At 41.6% G+C, this 22,651-nt stretch overlaps 1 protein-coding gene across 2 annotated transcripts in view; it reads left to right on the top strand.

Moving 5' to 3' along the window:
• Positions 1 to 9,510, top strand: part of EFCAB6 (EF-hand calcium binding domain 6) — a 104,735-nt gene extending 95,225 nt beyond the window's left edge. Inside the window, exons 27-31 of one of the 2 annotated variants that reach the window (XM_081005412.1) lie at positions 32 to 244; positions 1,763 to 1,940; positions 3,825 to 4,009; positions 5,197 to 5,346; positions 9,270 to 9,510. In XM_081005412.1, coding sequence (XP_080861538.1) covers positions 32 to 244; positions 1,763 to 1,940; positions 3,825 to 4,009; positions 5,197 to 5,346; positions 9,270 to 9,392 — 849 coding nt within the window. In that variant the 3' untranslated portion in view covers positions 9,393 to 9,510. The remainder of the gene's footprint in view (positions 1 to 31; positions 245 to 1,762; positions 1,941 to 3,824; positions 4,010 to 5,196; positions 5,347 to 9,269) is intronic. The other variant, XM_081005413.1, reaches the window with a different exon arrangement.
• The last annotated feature ends 13,141 nt before the right edge of the window (positions 9,511 to 22,651 follow it).

Here is a 22,651-nt window from a genome sequence, read left to right as displayed (position 1 = left end):
TTTGCTGAAACATGGTTGTCTGCTTCAATAGTTCGAAAACCTCTGGAACACAGTGCCGCTCGACTTGAATGGAAGATTGAAATACCCTGGATTCTTGAGAAAGTTCATTCTGGAAGTGGAAATGCCAGATACACCCACCGCCAACCACCCAGAGAACCCCAGCAAGCCTGCCACAGCAGCTGAGCCCGGATCACAGTTACCGTCACGGCCTCAAACAGCATATTCTCCTTCATCTCCAAAGAAAGTAAGTGCTTCATGGCCAAAGCCAGAACACAGGAAGTAGAACCCTGGCTCTTTTTAAAAAAACTTATCCCATTTCTATCTGACTCATCCTTCAAGGTGTTCGCTTGGGACAAGGGCGCGCACACCAGGTCTATTAGGTTTTCACAGCAACATGCAAGGTAGGTTAAAGTGAAAGACAGTGACTAGCCCAAGGCCATCCAGGGAATTTTGTGGCTAAAGAGGAATTGAAGCCCAGGTCTTCACATTCCATGTACAACACATTTTATTGGGTTTGCACAACTTGTGACTCATAAAGCCCAACAGCAGTTTGATGAACCTGTTTTTGTTGTCTATCTAGGACTGGGGAGGAGAGAGAGAGACTGGGTAGTGTGGTGGTTGCTGCCAAACCACGACATCTGTCTGTGTTGCAAGTTGTGCAGGCCTGCTCTATCCTCTGTCCTACTCAACCGCAGAGTGGAGTGGTGGTCCATCCTCCCTCTGATTTTCCCAACTCAGAACAGCATTTACCCGGGTATGGGCTAAAAATGGCTATCAAGATGCATTGGTGTAAAAGGGTCAAGGTATTTATGGAAATGTATGAACCAGAAAACTGTTGAAACAGCTAACAGTAGATTGCTTGGAAAACACCTTAAGTTAGCTGATGGTAGTTAAGAATGGAAAACCTGCTTCACTTTATTTTTTTAACTGCATTCTTTGTCTTGATCAGTAGCCTTGGTAAGTAAGAGATCATAAGAGTAAGCACCCACGGAAAGGAACCACAAAAGATTCTGTCTAGGTGCAATTGAACTCCCAACACTCATCCCCAGCCAATAGTCAGGGGTGATGGGAGTTACATCTGAAGGATACCACATTGACTCCCCACCTCTTTAAGAACAAAGGAAAAACAGCCATTATTAAATTTGTCCAAGGGTTGCCGCACGCAAAAACATTTTTCTACACTGGGTTTCTCTACCTATGATGATTGGCAGGTGAATATGTCAATTGGCTCCATCAAGAAGACTGCGCTGACTAGCAGTAGCATGCCACAATCTCTTAGGAACGGATAATTTTCAGGCCTGGTTCCTGAGGTCCTTTCAGGTAGGGGGTGTGGGACTGAACTCATAAAGAAGGAAGGGAAGTCTCTCTAGTGCACTGCTGGAGAAAGTGCATTTCCCAAGTCCTGCAGCCAGTGCTATTTTTCTAGAAAAAGAGGTGCCGGAACTCACCATGAACACCTCCCTCGTTCTCTCAGAATGGCAATGGCACCCACCTGAGAGGGGCCGAAACTGAAAAAAAGCCATGCAGAATGCAAGGAGCCAGGGAGAAGAGGATGAGGAGACAGCGTTGCTCAGAAGAGCTTCCCTGGTGGATCAGGCCTTTTTGAATTCTGAGGTGTTCAGTGTTCAGTATTTCAGTTTTCAAAATGAAGATTCAAATAAGAATCCATCATCAAATGTCTACAGATTTAGAAATCTATTCGCTTGGCACTCCTTTCTTGTCTTCAATTGCAAGTTGGTCAAAATCTTCCTCTTAATTTTAGGCCCCCGCAGGCAGCAGGCCTTCCACTGCAGCAGTTCATACTCCACCTATTCTGAACTGTAAACCGATTGAAGGTAAAATCCGAAAAGGTGTTCAGCACTGCTGGAGACAAATACTGAAGGAATGTAGAGAGAAGGATGTGGACCACGTGGGAGAAGTTGCAGTAGAAGATTTTTTAGGTTGGTTGTTTTCTTAAATCTTCATTAGTGATCTTGCCTAGGTAAAGAAGTGGAAGCAGAAACAGCTGTCATACTGTCATGCCTCAGACCAGAAGGAGATTCTGGCATGTCCTTCAAATACAAGTTGTGTGAATGAAATTTCACATTGTGAAGTTGGCCCATTCACTTCACTGCTCTTAGATGTCAGTCCTTTAGCACAGTGATCTCTAGAAATGGCAATTTGGCAAGACAGTCTGTAAAAGAGAAGTACTCTCACATGAAGCTTTACTGGGGCATACTAATCTAATTTGATGTGTGTGTTTATTTGCTTCATTTATATTTTACATAATAAATTTGTCTTTTCCCAACTTCTCGCCCCATTTTCCATGGTGTTTTAATTTCCCTCTGCGCAATGCCTTCTGTTTCCTATACCAGCACATCAATACTGTATTCTCTAATTCCTTCTGTTTCTCATATTTCAAATCCTGCTTATGAGTTCATCAAACTATATAGTTCTAAAAGGGCTTCCATTCTTCCACAAAGAGAATCGTTAGATTCTCTTGTTTTGGCTGCTAACTTTGCCAATTCTGCATAGTCCATCACCTTACTTATCCATTCATATTTGGTGGAAACTTCTCTCTTCCATTTTTTGTGTTTGGAGAATCCTAGCTGCTGTTGTTACATACATAGACAATTCATTTATATTTTAGATAACAGCAGCAAAAGAAAATAAATCACCATCCCTCCCAACCTACTTTAGTCAGCAAACACTTAGTGGACTAAAAAGGTCATAAAGGTTCTTTGTTATATACCGCTTTGATGGATGTGACAAGGATATGATGGCAGCCAACATGTTTCTTTTATCACGGTCCCATCCCTTTCATGTAAGAAGCAAGAGGGGGCCTGACTTTAGAAAAGTGTGTTCAGTTGAAGGAGCCATTCCAACAATATTGTACGGTTGGTAACCCAAAGTTCTCCACTTTCGCGACCCAACGCAGCCCCCGGATTGTAAAAGTTGGGAGAAAAGAGTGGAAGGGATTGAGGATGGGGAGGGAAGTCAGAGGAGCTGAGGTCTCCTTACCCATGCAACCCTTTCCAGGTTGCTTTGTGAACAGGACAGACATACGATTCGACAAATCTGGCTTCCACCATCCCCTCTGGTTTGACCTTCTGCAGCACATCTCTGAGGCCAAATCTATTACTATGTATCACAGGGTGCGAAAACAGTAGCTCAAGCCCTGGTTCACATATCTCTATCACGTGACTGCTGCAGGAGACGGGGGGGGGGGCCTCAGTGGAGTCTGTTGAAATGTTCGGCTGTCCTTTCTCCAGTGCAGAGGAAGCATGTACAGCCCTAAGGTTTATGAATGCACTAATATTTAGAATGTTCTAATGAAGTAAAAAAGGTAAAGGCACCCCTGACCATTAAGTCCAGTCACGGACGACTCTGGGGTTGCGGTGCTCATCTCGCTTTATTGGCCGAGGGAGCCAGCGTACAGCTTCCGGGTCATGTGGCCAGCATGACTAAGCCGCTTCTGGCGAACCAGAGCAGCACACGGAAACGCCGTTTACCTTCCCGCCGGAGAGGTGCCTATTTATCTACGTGCACTTTGACGTGCTTTCGAACTGCTAGGTTGACAGGAGCAGACCGAGCAATGGGAGCTCACCCCGTCGCGGGGAATCGAACCACCGACCTTCCAATCGGCAAGCCCTAGGCTCTGTGGTTTAACCCACAGCGCCACCCGCGTCCCTCTAATGAAGTACTGAACCTCAACAATGTGAGCCTATGTTATTCATCAGATTTGGCTTGCTGCATTACCCAAAATTAATTGTCACTTTGATGTGCACGTGTAAAGCATGGTTGTTTATCATGTTGTTTACTCTGTACACCTATGTTTATTTCAGCTATACTGGAAAAATTTAATTTGAATTTAACCAAAGAAGAAAGTAAACAACTCATAACAAAATATGATTTCAATAGTGTTGGCAAATTTGCCTACTGTGACTTCCTTCAAAGTTGTGTGCTGCTATTTAAATTCCAAGATGTGACTCCTCTGCAAAGGATTGTAATCCAAAATCCACGAGTACAGGTAAATGTTCTCTGGTTACCTGAGGAGATTCTGATGCCCAAGGAGATGGCACTGAGGGAGACAAGTCCAGGGCAATTCTAACTCTTCATGTTGTGCAGTAACAGGACATTTGCCTCTCATTTGCTGCACTTAATTCCTATCCCTGCCTTCATGGTTGTAACTGTTTAGGGGAAAATAATAGTTTTGGGGGTTTTTTTAAAAGTACTCAGGCCATAATAAACATGAGGAAATGTGGTATTTTTGCTGGGGAGGTTTAAAATACAAGTTTCCCCACAATTAAATAAAATACACATATTGAAACAAAACCAGGAATTATAACAATAGTATTCTGCCCATATCTGTTTCTCTAGTATGCCACAATCTCAAAATACTTTCTTTGCACAACCTTGAAACCTTTTCCTGCAGCCCGTACTCCCCATGCCATCTTCTCTGTGTCTGCCATGCGCTAAGTTTCCATCTGACTTCCTCCTCTGGGAGCTGGGCTGGCATCAGGTGTTGGCATTGCTGGGCAGCTGGTGAAGCCCACTCCTAGGTAAGGGGCCCCACTGCCAATTCCTGGAACCCTCTGGCAGCGGCGTAGGAAGGAGGCGGTGGGGGAGGTCTGCCCGGGTGTCATCCCTGAGGAGGGGTGGCAAAATCCCCCCGCGCAGATCACTGCCATGCCAATCGCACCCCCTGGGCGGATCGTCCTGCCCCCGGGTGCATGGCATGTGCGCCGCTCCGGGTGCCCAAGCGGCTGGCTCTGCCGCTGCCCTCTGGCTCTGCTCTTCCCACTTCTCCTGGCTGGTTGGCAAAAGAAATATTCCCATTTGCTTGACCTGAGTATACCTGGATATCTGTTTAAGTCTTCCCCAAAGAGTACATGCAGATGACAACTGCTAAGACTCTCAAGCTCTTGTTCAGGGGTTCAGCCCATGGACATGCGTGTGTCAGTGCAGATGTCTACACTAGGAAAGTCTATTTGTGAAGCGTTGCACAGAGCGGCTGGGGAAACCCAGCCAGATGGGCGGGGTATAAATAATAAAATTAGTAGTAGTAATAGTAGTTAGTAGTAGTAGTAGTAGTAGATGTTTACAGAGCAGAGCACTCAGGTGTGGGGCCTGCACTGGTCTCACTGACCTTTTCTTCACACACACAATGCCTGAATAGGTCTTCAAGAGCAATGATCTTTTCCACCTCTTTCTCAGAATCCCCGTGGGCCACAAACACCGACCTTTTTCAATGCAATGATGAGGATTCAGCCCCAGATCCTTCACTGCTGGAGGCCGATGAGGCGAACCTTCAAGTATTATGATGAAAGTGGGACTGGACAGCTCAGCGTTCAGGATTTCAGACAGGTGACGGTTGACAGAACAATGTTAAATGCATTCACTGGCTAGCCTTAAGCAGCTTGCGGCAAGGGAGCTGATATCCCACCTTTCACGAAGAAGCTCAAGGTGGTGGCCATAGAGGTTCCTCCTTCACATCCACCCTGTGAGGCAAGAGCCTGGCCCAAGGTCACCCAGTCAGCTTCATGGCTGAGTGAGGATTCAAATCCACACACTTTGGTGATCAGATGGAGCCTTGCTTTAGGCTGCTGAAGTCCGGAAGCCGGCTAGAAAAAGCAGGGCCTTTTCAGTTATGGCCACTTCTTCTTCTTTAAGGAGGCAAATGAAAATACCTTTACTCCATAAATGAGGTAGATAATTCCTAATTGCTGGCTTCACATTTAGATTCTTGCTGATCAGCTTACTAGTTTGATGCATGGTCTTAATTTCAAATGTTACTGTATTTCAGTTACACATACACACAGCAGAAGCCCCTAACCCAGAGGTTGATGGATTAAAACCATCCTCTGCTAGCCTGGAACATGTATATGTAGACCCATATTCACACAACCCAAGCAAATGAAGAGTCCCTTTAGCCAGAAGGCAAAGGAAGGCTTCAGCTCATGTAACTTGCAAGTATTCAACTTGTGCCTCAGAGAGAATTGAAGCAAATGGTGCTTTTCTCAGCTTTGCATGACAAACTATACCTGCTAAATTCCCTTTTCCACACAACTATCCATATGACTTCACCTGTGGCCCCCCTGTATAGCTGTTCAGTTTTTTCTTTATTTTGGACATTATTTGTGTTTTTTGCTAAGGCAGGTGGGGGTAAGAATTATATTGAATTACATTATTCTTTCTCACCCACGTGAGAGTGGAACAGAGATTCCTCAAGGAAAATGGAAAGGGGTAAGCCATGAGGAGTCCTATATCTTGTGTTGTATATTTTTAATAATTGTGGAGGTGGGTCTCCCTGAGGAGGCAGCGCACTGCAGAACACCTTCACAGGCTCTCTGAGCACAATTTGCGTTTGCATATCGGCAGGACGAGGTAGTGGAGGTAAACATGTGGGGTTTCTTTGCCTCTTTATTTTTCAATGCCTGCTCCACCTCATAATCCAAACAGGACCTCAGGGGAGCTCAAAAAACCAGCATCAAAATAAAAGATTAGTAGTTAAAAGAAAATATTTTTTAATTTGATTTTATAGATTTACATACTGCCTTTCAGTATGAATCCAAGAAGGTTTACAACAGGCAATAGAGACAATGAAAGCAGCAACATGGCAAGCGGATAAAATAGTAGCTTAAATCAGTCACATCAGATATTTAAAACCCTGGGCAAATCTAAAGTTCTTCACTTGGTGATGGCTGTATACACACACACACACACACACACACACACAAATATGCAAATGACGCTATTCATGCAGCTAGCAATTGCATGAATGGTGTTTTAAAAGTAAATTCCATGTGTACGGTAGGAAGGTTTTAACCTTTTGCCGCCACACCTGAGTCCCCATCTGGATCAAGCTTCTGCGCTTGCAATTTGCTTTTAAATAGTGTTACACTGAAGTTGCTCAACTACCAATGAGACATGTTGTCATTAACCACATAGTAGTTTTACTAACCTTTTTGTTTTTGTTTCCAGTCAATCTTCAAAGGTGATCCCCATATGTAAATAATAAGCATCTCCTAAAAACCACCACAAAATGAACTTTTCCTTCTCCTAACACGAAAGACAGAGCATTCATAGAATTCACCCAGAACATTGCGGGGGGGGGGGGGGAGAGAAGTTTTAACCAATCACCTTAAGCTACAATGAGTGCCAGCTAGATATCTAAGTCTTTGTTGGATTTTCACCGTTGTCTTTAAAATGAAAGTTTCAGCCACTCTGGGAGGATTCTCAACTTTTGATTTCACAAATGCTGGCTTCTTGGTTAGGCTTAGTGTAGATCCCAGGCAGCTAGAGCAACAGAAAACTTTGGCAATCTGTGGCAAAATCTGGAGAGATCTGACAGGTTGGAGGTGGAATCAAGGCTTTGGTGGCTACTTGTTTGTTGCCAAAAGCATCAGCAAAGATTTGCATAAGATGGGTACATGTAAACATATGGATGGAAGCAAAATTATAAATAATTACTATACTTCAGACAGAAATACAACACATCTTACCATTGTGGGGAAGACTGTAGCCAAGTCACCTGTGTGCCTGCTCAGTTTGTGGTTGACATCCTAATTGTTGATGGGACAATTCCAAAGCTTTAAACCAGACTTAGATGTCACAGCCCTTCAAATAGAGGATGTCCTCTGAAAAGTAGTATACTGTCCTAATCAGGGCATGATCTAGAAAGTTATGGAAGAAGAACCCAGCAGAATCTGGATTTTTCTAGATTTCTGGGCTCGAGTACCAGTATACAACTTTCCAGACTGAGCTCGTAAAATACTAGCTTCTTAGCATATCTGCTTCTAGAATGTTCTCTGATTTCAGTAGTGTTAAATCAGTGTTCCCCACAGGAAAGCATGGAAGTAAAATCAGACATGTCACGCATGTGCACATTTGAAAACTGATTGTGCAAGGTTTCCCAGACGTTTGTCTATCAATGTCTGAAGACACAAACACACACTACAGCCACATGCTACAATTCTGCCACAAACACAGTGTAACACTGATGATTCCCATAGCAATTGTGAATACGTAGTTGGGTCAACAGTAGGGTGGACTATGTGTGCTCTTGCAGGCTCTATGCACTAAAAATGTGCATCAGTTTTGTATTAGTTTAACTTTCATGGCTTTCCCCAAAGAAGGTTGGGAACTGTGGCTGGGCAAGAGGTGCTACAGATTCTCTTACTGATCCCCAGCCCTCGTCACACAGAACTGTATCTCCCAGGAGGAGCAAAACCAGAACCAGTCTGCAGTGCAAACCTTAAAAAAAAAAAAATATATTTATTAAAGTTTCAAAGGAAAAAAAAAATCACATTAATAAAAAAAAATTAACAATAAAAAGGAAAAATACAAAGTAGAAAAAAAGAAAAAGAAAAAACAGTTAAAAACAATTCCATATTTTCCTCACTTCTTTTACGTTTACTTGTTTCCCGGACCTCCTCATACCTCCCTCTTTTGTATTCCAATTCAATTTGTTAATCCAACAATTCCTTTCCCTCCTTTTTAATCCTAATCCTTAATCTTAATATATTGTAACATTAGATTTTTACATATTAAAAACCAATTTTTCCATATTCTTTTGTACCTATACAGCTAGAAACCACTTAACTTCAATCCAACATCATTCTAACATTCATTAATTTTGCAATATTTCTGTAAATAGTCTTTAAATTTCTTCCAATCTTCTTCCACCGACTCTTCTCCCTGGTCACGGATTCTGCCAGTCATTTCTGCCAATTCCGTATAGTCCATTAATTTCATCTGCCATTCCTCCAGTGTGGGTAAATCTTGTGTCTTCCAATGCTTTGCAATGAGTATTCTTGCTGCTGTTGTAGCATACATAAAGAAAGTTCTGTCCTTTTTTAACACCGATTGGCCGACTATGCCCAGGAGAAAGGCCTCTGGTTTCTTCAAGAAGGTATATTTAAATACCTTTTTTAGTTCATTATATATCATCTCCCAGAAAGCCTTAATCTTTGGGCACGTCCACCAAAGGTGAAAAAATGTACCTTCAGTTTCTTTACATTTCCAACATTTATTATCAGGCACATATTATCAGTGCAAACCTAACGTATCATATTGCGCTTGGCCTAATTCACAAATTACCCCACACCCTTGATGGGGGTTGCCATGGGAACATTAGGTAGAAAATAACTCCAGGTATTCTATACGAGGCAGTTTTGCTTAACTGAATTGTGTGGATGTTTCAGTTCTACATTGGTTGCCTGTTGCTAACTTTCCTGGATTGTTCCTAATTAACGATCAGCAATGTCAGTTTTCTGTGTCTTCTGCAGGTGCTCCGCAAGTATGGCATTGACTTGTCTGAAGAGGAGTTCTTCCACATATTGGAATATTATGACAAAGGATTAACTTCCAAAATCTCCTACAATGAATTCCTCAAAGCATTTCTGCATTGAAAAGAAAAGAAAAGAAAAAGGAAGCCTGCTCTCCAATCTTGAAGAATCATTAGGCAGGAGAGATGTGATTACTGAAATATATGTCCTCATTTTAATCTAATAAAACTATATAAATTCACCCCCTTGGTTAACAGTGTATCAGCAATCTTATAATTCATTCGCAATGCAAACTGGTGATGGTGTCTGGTGAAGTAAATCTTCAGTAGTTGGGGCTATTAATTTTCTCATAATCCATTTAGCAGGGAAAACTGAAAACAATTAAAGTGACGGTTTTGAGGTTCTTAATTGGCATCTCGGAAAGCAATAACTTTATTTTTTCAATTAAAGGGCATTATTAAGAAAAGGAACTTTTAATTTATATTTTAAAAGGCACACTTCTCAATTTTATTTGCTGCCATTTTCTAAATGGATTATACCTAATGCAATTTTCTTCATTATTCTGAAATTGGAAGCCTCAGAATTCAGTGGCAAAAATCCAGCAGAGTTAGGTGGGCTCACTGAAAATTTTTAGGCACAATTCCAAGTGCCAGTCCTAATTTGTAAAGTCCTTAAAGAACTTGGGGCCTGTATAGATAAGAAGTAACATCCAAATGCCCTTATTAAAGCTCAAACTGCATGTTTATCAGCAGCCCAGATCCTTGAAGCTGAGACTTTAACCCAAGTGGCCAGGGGTGATTTGAAGCAAGTTAAGTGGTGGGCATTTTATGAAGAAGAGACTTGGCACACGAGATCCAGATGACATTCAACATGAAGGAATCCATGCTAGCTAATGTAAAATCAGCTGGTTTGGAAGGTTTTTTTGTACAATATTGTTGGAATTTAGCCCCCTCGTAAGTTATCAGTTTTAGAATTAAGCAAATGATTCTTGCTGGAGATGCAGATATGTTGCATCTGTCCAGTAATGCATTCTTTTTGGACCAATATGTTGGATCCGATTAAGGAAGTGGCCAGCTGTTCCAATAATACAGGATCCCAGAATAGTGTTATTACGTTATCTTAAGGACTTGGCTGGTGGCATCAATCAAGTTGTTGTAAATTTACTTACAGCTGTAAAAATGTGCATAACAGCAAAATGGAAGAAAATAATCACTCCATTGATAGCTGAATATGGTAGAATATGGAACACAACAAAAATTAACCCAGTAGAAAATTGATTAAAGGAGAACAGAAAAACAAGTTCATTGAAATATTATTTGCAGTTTTTAATAATAATAATAATGATAATAATAATAATAATAATAATAATAATAATAATAATAATAATAATAACAAACAACTTATACCCCGCCCATCTGACTGGGTTGCCCCAGCCACTCTGGGCGGCTTCCAACACATAAAAACATAATATAACATCAAACATTAATAGTAACAATCTGATCCAATGTAAAAGTCACAATAATTTTAAAATAGCAACTTATATCAAACAAAGCAACATTCAGCAATACATCAGAATCTAATAGTACCATAAATATCAGAATGTACATTTTATTTTATTTACTGTACAGAATTCCTTTATTTTTCTGTGTTTATATTTTGTGCCTCTTGATCCATTCTGTATAATCCAGTTTTAAGTTTGTATCATGCTAAAAATGAGCAAGAAGAGTTTGCTTTTGTCTATGATTCTGCAGGCATTTTCCTCTATTATTATTATTATTATTATTATTATTATTATTATTATTATATTATATTTGTATATCACCCTTCATCCAAAAATCACAGGTTGGTTCACAACATAGAAATACAAAATGAGAACACAAACTACATAATAAAAACAAAAAAATTTAGGGAAGTTTTTAATGTTTGAAGTTTTATTCTGCTTTTAATGCTCTGTTGAAAGCCACCCAGAGTGGCTGGAGAAACCCAGCCAGATGGGCGGGATAGAAATAATAAATTATTATTGGTTTGTTTTTAATAATAATAATATAATAACCCTTCCCACAAACACATTTTAAGGGAAATGTTTTCAACTGGTGTCTAAAGATATATAATGCAGGCGCCTGGCGAGCCTCACTAGGGAGAGCATTCCATAAACGGAGCCACTGCAGAAAAGGCCCCTGCTCAGGTTGCCACTCTCCTAACCTCTCACAGGGAAGACACATGATGAAAGGCCTCAGATGATGACTGCAGGAGCGGAGGTGCTTCTTATGGGGAGAGGTGGTCCTTAAGGCATTTAAAGCTTTGTAGGTCAAAACCAACCTTTTTAATTGGGCCCAGAAACTAATTGGTAGCCAGTGCAGTTGGACCAGGATCAGTGTAATATGCTCAAGACCGTCTTGCTCCGGTGAGCAACCTGGCCGCTGAATTCTGCACCCGCTAATGTTTCTGAACCGTCTTCAGAGGCAGCTCAAGTATAACGCATTGCAGTAATCTAACCTTGAGGTTACCAGAGCATAGACAACATTAGTTAGGCTATCCCTGTCCAGATAGGGGCGTAGCTGGGCCACCAGCCGAAGCTGATGGAAGGCACTCTGGGCCACTGAGGCCACCTGAGCCTTGAGCGACAGCAAAGGATCCAGGAGGACCCCCAAGCTACAAACCTGATCCTTCAGGAGAAGTGTAACCCCATCAAGAGCAGGCAACCTCCTACCCCTCTGGTCTAGGGAACCCCCCACTAACAGTGCCTCAGTCCTACCTGTGTTGAGCTTCTGTTTATTGGCTCACAACTTGAGTTGCTTGGAAAGAAGATATTGCAGCGCTCCAAATTATTTGCCCATGTAGGTGCAGAGAAATTAGTAGAGCTGACTGAAAAGCAACACATTAAGATCTGCATTTTTCCTTCTATGTTTTAGTTGTTATTTTTATCTGTAAGCCAGCTTGAGCATAAATAAATTAATAATAGTAGTACTAGTAATTATTATCCTTATTTAGACAACTTATTTGCAAGTCTCTCAAAATCAGGAGGGTCTTTTTATCTGACTGTGAATGTTCAGATCTGCCAAATGTAAAAGTTTGCTATAAGCATTCAGTTCAGGTCTGAATTAATGCTCTGGGAAAATGCTTAATTCTTTTTTTAAAAAAATATGGAAAGGAAGCATGCAAGAATCCACAGATCTGAGTAAGTAATATTGAGGGAGTAATTAGAATTCTGGATATTAATAAAAGCTTTTAAAATCCTTGTAACCTTTTATGTTTAATCCTCATTTGAAAACAGCTCTCAAGTTATTCCTTTTTATAGCATTTCTAATATTCTTTGGTCTTGGTAAAATTCTGCCCTTTAAGTGCAATGTGCTTCTTCTGTGTTTTGGGATTACACAATGATGATAAAATAATTAATATACCAATCTTTGCAATCAAGAGCTGATCCATTTTTAACCACTACTACCCCGTATCTGGAGCTGTTGTGCAAAGAATGAAAACTCTAATTTCACATTAACTAGCAGGGAAAAATACAGCAGTTATATTTTTTCTCCCAAATGCAATAATTAGATCAGATGGAAGATAAGCACCCCTCCCCACAGAAGCTTCCTCCAGCTCCTGCACTGCATTATTCCATGTCTTGCAGCTCCTGTAATTCATGCACAGTCGTCAAAATAGCAATGTTCGCTTCATTCTTCCAATTGTCTTTAGGATATTGGGTGGTGTAAGAAGAAGCAACGCTGTGGGGGAGGAGAGGCGGGTATCGCACAATTTCTTGGCACATCATGGCAGCGTATTTTTCATTAGTGCTACTGGCAGGAGGACTTGACTTAACAACTCCAAAGGGATTAAAGAACAATATTTTTGCTGTAAAAACAAATCAAATCATGCAGCTTTCATTCTCTCTCCCTCTCTCTCTCTCTCACTCACACACACAACACCACGGCATGGATAACAATTGCCAAACTGTTTTATCCAGCCTTGGGGCAAGAGAGGGGAGAGAGAATGTCACTGTATTTCAAATGACAGCATTTTGAAATATCCTGGATAACACAGAAAACACCCACTGTTTACAGGCTCAACTTTCATAAATCGATAAGGATTGTGCAAGGAGAAGATAGAGTTTTCCTTCCCCTGTTGGTGTGTTCAGAGTAAGAATATTGAACACAACAAAACAAAGGCAATCTATTGCCAAAATGTAATTCTGTAAATGCAAAAAAATGAAGCCCGGCAGGTCTCTTACATGACCAGACTCCAATCTTCCAAATGGTTACTTGACAAAGTTTGCCCATATTGCAAGTTCTGTGCCCATACTCTGCCCCCTCAGAGGTCTGTAGGATTGCCAACTTCTGATTTTAGAAATACTGGTTCTCCAGGCAGAAGTAGGTTATTTGGTATTATTTGCTTAGGCAGAACCACCTCAGAATATAATGGATTAAGTGGGAAGTAACAGGTCAGGGATGGTGTTCAGGACAATATGTGGTGGATCAGAAGTGGAGGACAGCCAAACTGCAGCAAAAACGTTGAGTTGATAAGGGCTTGGGACCTCCATAGTGTGCTTTTGAATATCAGTACTGGTTCCCTGACAGAACATGATTTTTCTAGTTAACTCAACAAAACATTGGGTAGTTGGCACAGCAAAAAAAGTCAGAGGTAATGCAAAGTGGTAGTCGAAGATGTAATAAAATAAAACGGAGTTTCTAAGTAAGAGAGAGCTATTCAGCTCATTACAGAGAATGAGATGCAGGGATGCTTGACTCCACCCATTCAGACGGCAGAAGATTCTTGATAGTAACCATTTGGAATGCTCCCCTACCTTAAAAAAATTAAAAAAAATAAAAACTACAGCCATGCAGTCAATTAATACATGTCTCATATCTGAAGAAGTGTCGTATCTGAAGAAGTGTGCATGCACACAAAAGCTTATACCCAGAACAAACTTGGTCTCTAAGGTGCTACTGGACAATTTTTTATTTTTTATTTTTATTCCTAAATATGTCAGTTTACTACATAGGGAAGCATTCAAAACCATGTCCTCCCTAGTTTCTACAGTACAGTTAAGAATTTGACTACTTCGTTCCATACAATGGGTAAAATAGCTTTCCAGATTAGCATTCTCTGAATATTTGAAAAAAGGAAGAAGAAAAAAACACCCCCACGAACAGTCAAACATTAAAAGCTGCAGCGACTTTCCAATACTCTCTCATCACTAAGGGAACAGGCCCCTTTTCGAAGTTCTCCCTGAAATCTCCTGCTCCTTGAACAAAGAATGATTGGTGGTGTTTTTGTTTCTTTAATTTGAATGCCATAGGTTGGCAAGAAGCAAGGCAATTTGGGCTGCAGGAGTTACTCTTTGTATCCCACCCGCCCGCCATGGGGTGCACAGGGATGGGTTATCCAACTTCCTCCTCACCTCAACCCTGTGATGTAGCTTCAGCTGAGGCAAAATGGGGATTTGTACAGTCATACCTCATGTTACGTTTGCTTCAGGTTGAGCGTTTTGAGGTTGCGTCCCGCGGCGACCTGGAAGTACCAGAAAGGGTTAGTTCCAGGTTTTGCCGCTAGCACATGCGCAGACGCTCAAAATGACGTCACGCTCATGCACAGAAGCGGCGAATCACGACCCGCACAGATGCGCAGACGCGGGTTGCGTTCTGCTCATGTTGCGAACGAGGCTCCGGAACGGATCCTGTTCGCAACCAGAGGCACCACTGTACTCCACTCTCTGTACATGCCTGCCTGCCTGCAATATTTCAGTTTCAGATGTTTATTTGGGGTACACACAGGGTACTGGGTGTTTTTTCTCTTGAGCGATGACCAGGTGGTCACAACTTGAAAAGCACGGTGAGGAAGGAGCCATTCATGTATCTATAGACACAAAGTGCAGCTCTCATCATTTGTGATTCCCCCCTTCCTGCACAAAGGCTGTCATCCCATGGATAGCTTATTATTATCTCAAGTAGACACAAAAGGAATTTTGTATTATGTTAATACTTAAAATATGCTAATTTGATGTCTTCACTGTATATCCCCACAAAATAAGCTTGACATGAATTCTCTGTAACAATACAAAATATCACCATCTTCAAATAAGCAGATACAACACGCTGTTAAAATTACTGTAAAAACAGCCACATCACTGTTTCTGGAGCATCTCTGATTTTTAACAGCATCCTAGAAGAGTTTATTCTTCTTGTTTGTATTTTAAATGAAGGTGGCTGGACAATGAATATCATCATGGTAAAACCTCTAAGAGGTTTTACTACAACCAAGCAGTAGATACATTTTGTTAAATAAAAATTAAAAAGGTTTCAGAATATTCTTCTAAGCGAGCATGATGCATATTTAACTGCCTTTCAATAGGGCGCTGTTACAATGGCGGCACCAGATTTTGCACTACTGATTTGTATGCGTGAAATTTGGCTGAAAACAATGTTTTGTTCAGTTTGTAACTGAGAGTGTGAGGATCCAGATGCAGTTGTTGATTATCTTGGCAAACAGGCCTTGAGTTTAGAATATACGGCTGGGTTAAATACCAGGATCAGTGCAGTGTAATATCTAGCCCAATCAGGCCCTTGTTAGGCTTAATTATCTGAGAGTATCTATCATGTGCTCCTTATAATATGCTGTCACATTCATGGGCACCACTGAGCGTCAAACTACATATGATGCACAAGACTCATGATCACATCTCCAGATGTCTTTTCTGAAATATAAAAGCAGCTTGGGCTGGGGCCTGTAACTGCTCCCCACATGTGGTTTTGCCCACTAAGAATTGGGAAAATTGGGGGGGGGGGGGGATTCCCTGCAATGCTGTTATTCCCCAGGGGAAGATTAAGACAAGCAGCATATGGGGCCATACTGCCTTCCTCCACATCACTGGGGCAACAGGGGGTGATTTAGAGCAGGAAAATGTTACAAGTGGAAAGGGATAAACACCCTCTCCTTCAGGGTCTCCACCCCATCCTGTACCTCCACCCCCGGCAACTACATCAACAATATTGGAAGCTCTGGCCATTGGCCCTCCCAGGCCATGCGTAGTTAGGCCCTGAGTGACTGGCTAACTCACACTTTCACAGGATTACTAAAATTGGGACCTGAATTTGGATATTCATATAGCTGAAGACATCCTTCTTCTTTTTACTAGAGAAAGCGATATACAGTCATACCTCAGGTTACAGATGCTTCAGGTTGCGCGTTTTCGGGTTACGGACACGCCGAAACCTGGAAGTACTGGAACGGGTTACTTCTGGGTTTCGGCGCTCACGCATGCACAGAATCACCAAATTACAACCCACGCGTGCGCAGACGCGACGCTGCAGGTTGTGGAAGCTGTGGGTTGCGAACGTGCCTCCCGCACGGATCACGTTTGCAACCCGTGTCCACTGTATGATGCATCTCTTTCTCTCTCCAAAGAGGACACAAAGTGTACCACAAAATAGTTAGCAGATCCACACTATGCAGAAAGCTGGAGTTTGGCGCAGTCCATAACATACCCCAATTGCTAGAAATCTTTAAAAATGGGATATTCGCATGTCTCATTCCTAAGCGGGTATTGGCTAAAATGGATCCTTTTGCTCCCATTTTGAAAAGATATCTATCTATATTCTGCATATAGATACTATATACCATAGTATACTATAATGTTTGAATGTTTATTTGATTGTCCTTGAATCTTCCTGCGTGATGCGCCACACCCTTTGAGAGAGATGGACAGCAAAGAGGAGAAGGCCTATTTTGTTGCTGTGCCGTTTATTCTATGCAGGTCTATCATATCTATTCAGCAAGAGAGACGCTTTCTTCACACTCTGTCTATCCTACTGAATTTGTTGGGTGTGTCTTTTGAAGACAGGGGTACTTACCTTCACCGAAGGTCATAAGTGGTTGTGCATAAGTACTTGGATCAAGGCCAAAGTGCATAAGCATCCAGGTTCAAAGTTGTATTGGGATTCCCTTTCTGGTCAGGAAGGGGGATATCTATTAATCATGGCTTATCGGTCTCAATGCATTGTGAATTATACAACAAAGTGTCTTGAACAGCCGTTAGCAGCTCTTGTGCTGTTGTGCAGCAGAGCTTTCAAAGGAAAATATATTAAGTGAGAGATGCCATTCACAGGCAGAAGCAAAAACCCCCCTGTGAATTCAGGGAAGGCATGAAGACATGAACCCCGAAGTCTTCCAAAGCAAAATGTTATTTTAAAACAGAATCCTAATGTAGCTTAATCTTGTTACTGTAATACAAAATTGATGGGCGACTCTCTTCTTTAGGTCTGTAATTTTAGCCACAAGTGCTTGAGTTCCCAGTTTGCCCTCTCCCCAAGTTAGAAGACAGCTGTATAGAAAGTAGTTCAGTCAGTAGAGCATAAGACTATTAATCTCAGGTTGAAGCCCCACTTTGGGCTCAAGATTCCTGCATTGCTGGGGGTTAGACTAGATGATCCTTGTGGCCACTTCCAACTCTACAATTCTATGAACAGCATTTTTCTACATAGATGTCTTCTCAGTTTCTCTTTAATATGTTTATAGGTGTTTGATCTATAAAGGCTGTGCCCTAGAACAGTTGGGCGTGAAACTGACCAGAGGGAAAATGGCTCTGGAATTAATTTCAAGTGGTGCCCCAGAGCTGGAATAAGAAATGTGTTGCTGAACAAATAGAGAACAGTGATCATGGTGCCATCAAATTTAACATTGGTGGACAATTGCCAATTGTAAGGGGACAATTGCCAAGCATGTCCAGCATAATCACATTTGACTTCGAAAAGGGAAACTTCTAAAAAATGAGGGGACCATTAAAAAAGGAATGTTGAAATGGAAAGTCAGGTGGGTCAAATCTCTTCAAAATGCTTTGGGTATTCAAAACCAAAGTGATAGACACTCCGTTAGAATGCATGATCAGGAAAGATCAGGAAAGGTACTTCCAAAGGCCGAGAGGATGCCAGCATAGTTAAAGAGCAGAGTCAAGAAAGTTTTTCGAGGTAAGAAGGCTCTTTCAGAAAATGGAAGTCTTGCCCAAACGAGAACGAAAAGGAAGATACATTTTGGCAAAAGAAATGCAAGTAGATAATAAAGGTGGAAGGGTGTTGAGGAGCCTATCACTAAAAACATAAAGATCAACAATGGGAGAATGACATAGGCTATGAGATTAACCCCACTCAATGGACCAGAATGTGGTCTAAACCCCCCTTTAAATCCATATCAACGAAAAGAAAAGAACTCACACTGAAACTCACCTACAGGTGGTACCTAACACCAAGGAAACTAGCGCTAATACACCCAGGAACCTCACCAAAATGCTGGAGAGGGTGCACCTCCACAGGCACATACCTCCACATGTGGTGGGAGTGTCCCAAAATCCAACTATTCTGGACAACAGCCATACGAGAAATATGTAAAATAACTAAGCAAGTAATAGACACCACCCCAGAATTGGCCCTAGTAAACATCTTCCAAGACAACAATGCCCATTTACACCACAAAGAACTCATAACCCACCTACTTTCAGCAGCCAGAAACACCATAACCAGACACTGGAGAGACCTGTCAGGAGTAAGCATGGACCAATGGTACCAAATAGTATGGGAAACAGCCCTACTAGAAAAATTAACTAATAAACTGAAACTGACACGGGGACAAACAGAAGAAGACGCCTTTACCCCGGTATGGCTCCCCTTTATCACATACACAGCCCAACAGGACAATGACAATAATCCACCAACAGCATACAAATCAATATGGCTAACCTGATCCAAAACACCCACCCACCTCACTCACACACGAAAACAAAGATCACCACAGCCAATCACAAGCAAACAATCACACCCTGGGCCAACCCCAACCTCTCTCACCACCAAAGGAACACAAGTGAACAACACAAGCAACGCTGACACCAAACTCTACATACATTAAGCATAATAGAAACACCGCCACCCGACCCCACCCCCATCCATCTTCCCTCCCTCCAACCCCCTTTCTTTTTTCTTTCTTTTTTTTTTCTTCTCCCCCTAATGCCCCAACAAATGAAACGGATTTGTAAAAATGTTACATGGAAAAAAAAAAATACGAGGCATTACTCTTACTTCTGTAAAACAAGAAAATCCTTAATAAAATATTTTTAAAAAAATAAAGATCAACAATAACAAATAAACAAAAATACCTTAGAAACAGGAAAGCAGATAGAGAGGTGGCTGGATCCCTGGGCAGCAAAGGAGTCAAAGGTGAGCTAAATAATGAAAAGGAGATCCCAGAGCTGAATTATTTCTGTCTGTCTCGATGGTGGAAGATCCCTGAATTTTCTCAGGAATTTTCTCAGGAAGGGAATCTGAGGAACTGAAACCAATAATATCATCAAAGATGAAGATTTAAAATATACAGACAAATTAAATCAATCAATCGCAGTATCCAGATGACATCCAGCCAAGAGTTCCTAAAGCAAATACAGTGGTACCTCGGATTAAGAACTTAATTCGTTCTGGAGGGCCGTTCTTAACCTGAAACTGTTCTTAACCTGAGGTACCACTTTAGCTAATGGGGCCTCCTGCTGTTGCTGTGCTGCTGCCACACCATTTCTGTTCTCATCCTGAAGCAAAGTTCTTAACCTGAAGCACTATTTCTGGGTTAGCGGAGTCTGTAACCTGAAGCATCTGTAACCTGAGGAACTACTGTACGAAAATTGTGATGTAAAAAAAAATTGTAACTTTGGCCTAATATTAGCTTCTATACTTGAGGACTGGAAAGTGGCAAATACAATACCATTTTTAAAATATATATATTTTAAAATATATATATTTTAAAAATAAAGGTCCAAGGGAGATCCAGAAATTACAGATTGGTTCATTTAATATCTTTTCTGGGGAAACTGGCAGAAAGCATTAAAGATACAATTGCCAAACATATATTAGAACAAGTCTTGATCAAGAAAAACCAGCGTCCTGTCTAACCTTTTAGAGTTTTGGGGGATGGTCAATAAACATATGAATATGGCTATCCAGTGGGCATTTTGTATGTAAACCTTCAAAAGATTTTTGATAAAATCCCTCACCAAAGACTCATGAGTAAGCTTAGCAGTCATGGGATAAGAAGACAGGTCTCTCTTATGGAACACAATTTGTTTAAAGATCAGGAAGCAGAGACAATGAATAAATGAACAGTTCCCACCCTGGAAATATGTAAGAAGTTGGGTCCTCCAAGAATTTGTATTGGGCCCTGTGCTCTTTAGCATGTTCATAAATTACCGTGAGCTGGGGGTGAGCAGCGGGGTAGCAAAGCTTGTTGATGACACCAAACTATTCAGGGTGATAACAAAAAAAAACAACAAAAAAAAACAAAAAAAAAAAAGATTGCAAGGTTCTCCAGAAGGATCTCTCCAGCTGGATGTAAAGTATTGCACTTGGGCAAAAAAATGAGAGGCACAAATACAAGATGGGTGACACCTGGCTTGAGAGCAGTACATGTGAAAAGGATCTAGGAGTCTTGGTTGACCACAAACTTGACATGAGCCAACAGTGTGACGCGGCAGCTAAAAAAGCCAATGCAATTCTGGGCTGCATCAATAGGAGTATAGCATCTAGATCAAGGGAAGTAATAGTGCCACTGTATTCTGCTCTGGTCAGACCTCACCTGGAGTACTGTGTCCAGTTCTGGGCACCACAGTTCAAGAAGGACACTGACAAACTGGAACGTGTCCAGAGGAGGGCAACCAAAATGGTCAAAGGCCTGGAAACGATGCCTTATGAGGAACGGCTAAGAGAGCTGGGCATGTTTAGCCTGGAGAAGAGGAGGTTAAGGGGTGATATGATAGCCATGTTCAAATATATAAAAGGATGTCACATAGAGGAGGGAGAAAGGTTGTTTTCTGCTGCTCCAGAGAAGCGGACACGGAGCAATGGATCCAAACTACAAGAAAGAAGATTCCACCTAAACATTAGGAAGAACTTCCTGACAGTAAGAGCTGTTTGACAGTGGAATTTGCTGCCAAGGAGTGTGGTGGAGTCTCCTTCTTTGGAGGTCTTTAAGCAGAGGCTTGACAACCATATGTCAGGAGTGCTCTGATGGTGTTTCCTGCTTGGCAGGGGGTTGGACTCGATGGCCCTTGTGGTCTCTTCCAACTCTATGATTCTATGATTCTATGGATATTAAACGGGCATTAAAATGGCAACTATGATCCAATGTAAGTGTGTGTAAAGCAATGCACACTGGGGCAAAAAGTCCTGTTGATGGTTGCTAGACACTGGAGGCTGCATGCTTTTAAATGTAAGTTGTTGGGGATAGTTATGTAGTAAGAACAACCCAATAACCACTATCTTCCACCTGTTCTGCCACTGAGGACTTGTTGGATCATTCTTTGTCTAGCTCCTTCCCTTTGACCTTCCTTACCACCTTGGGTGACCCTGCTGGGAGTATGAGACTCCCGACGGCTTTGCTCACCAAGGTCATAGGAACATGCAAGCCCCACTCCCCACAACAAGATGATGGTCCAGCGAGTGAGTCTGTAAGAATAGGATGCTGGACTTTGGTACAGCTCATCTCTTATGCTTGACTCTCTTTTTTCTGTTTGCCATTATGCAGGTTTAAAAGATCAATTTCAATTCACTCTTTGTTTAAATTATGAGCTGGGTTTTTAAAATAGTAATTGCTGTGCGTTTTATAGTGTAATGTGGTTATTATTAGTTTAATCACTTAAGCAGTCAATATATGTTAAACATTTTTAGATACTGGTTGCATGCTTTAAAGATATTAACTCTAAGCCACTTTAAGAAAACTTTTGTTTTGAAAGGTGGCATATAAATTCCTAATTTTAAAAAATGCAAATCAAGGAGTGAGGAACACTGTATCCCTAGGAGTGATCTTTGCCACAGATGTATTATATGGAACATTACTGCAGCTGAATGGCAAGAGGAAACAAAGTTGTAAATTAGAATAAAAAAAGGTAAAGGTACCCCTGCCCGTACGGGCCAGTCTTGACAGACTCTAGGGTTGTGCGCCCATCTCACTCAAGAGGCCGGGAGCCAGCGCTGTCCGCAGATACTTCCGGGTCACGTGGCCAGCGTGACAAAGCCGCATCTGGCGAGCCAGCGCAGCACACGGAAACGCCATTTACCTTCCCACTGGTAAGCGGTCCCTATTTATCTACTTGCACCCGGGGGGTGCTTTCGAACTGCTAGGTTGGCAGGCTGTAAATTAGAATAGGAGAATGCTATTAAGAATGAGCTCGCAAATGGATATATAGAACTGTTCTGGGGTTAAAGAGCGCTCCTTATGTTTGACTGTTAAGAGTAAATTGTTATAAATTGTCAGCTCAGTGGTCCTCAAGTTCATGTAAAATATGGAAGTCATTTGGAAAGTGTAGTGACAATTACCAGGAATGTCTGAGGAAGTTTGTTCTTTTTGCATTGTTGTTTTTTTTT

This window comes from Podarcis pityusensis (assembly GCF_964106645.2).
Source record: "Podarcis pityusensis genome assembly, chromosome: 5".
NCBI classification, from domain to species: Eukaryota; Metazoa; Chordata; class Lepidosauria; order Squamata; family Lacertidae; genus Podarcis; species Podarcis pityusensis.
Note: the sequence above shows the minus strand (reverse complement) of the source record. Positions and strands in the feature narration are given on the sequence as shown.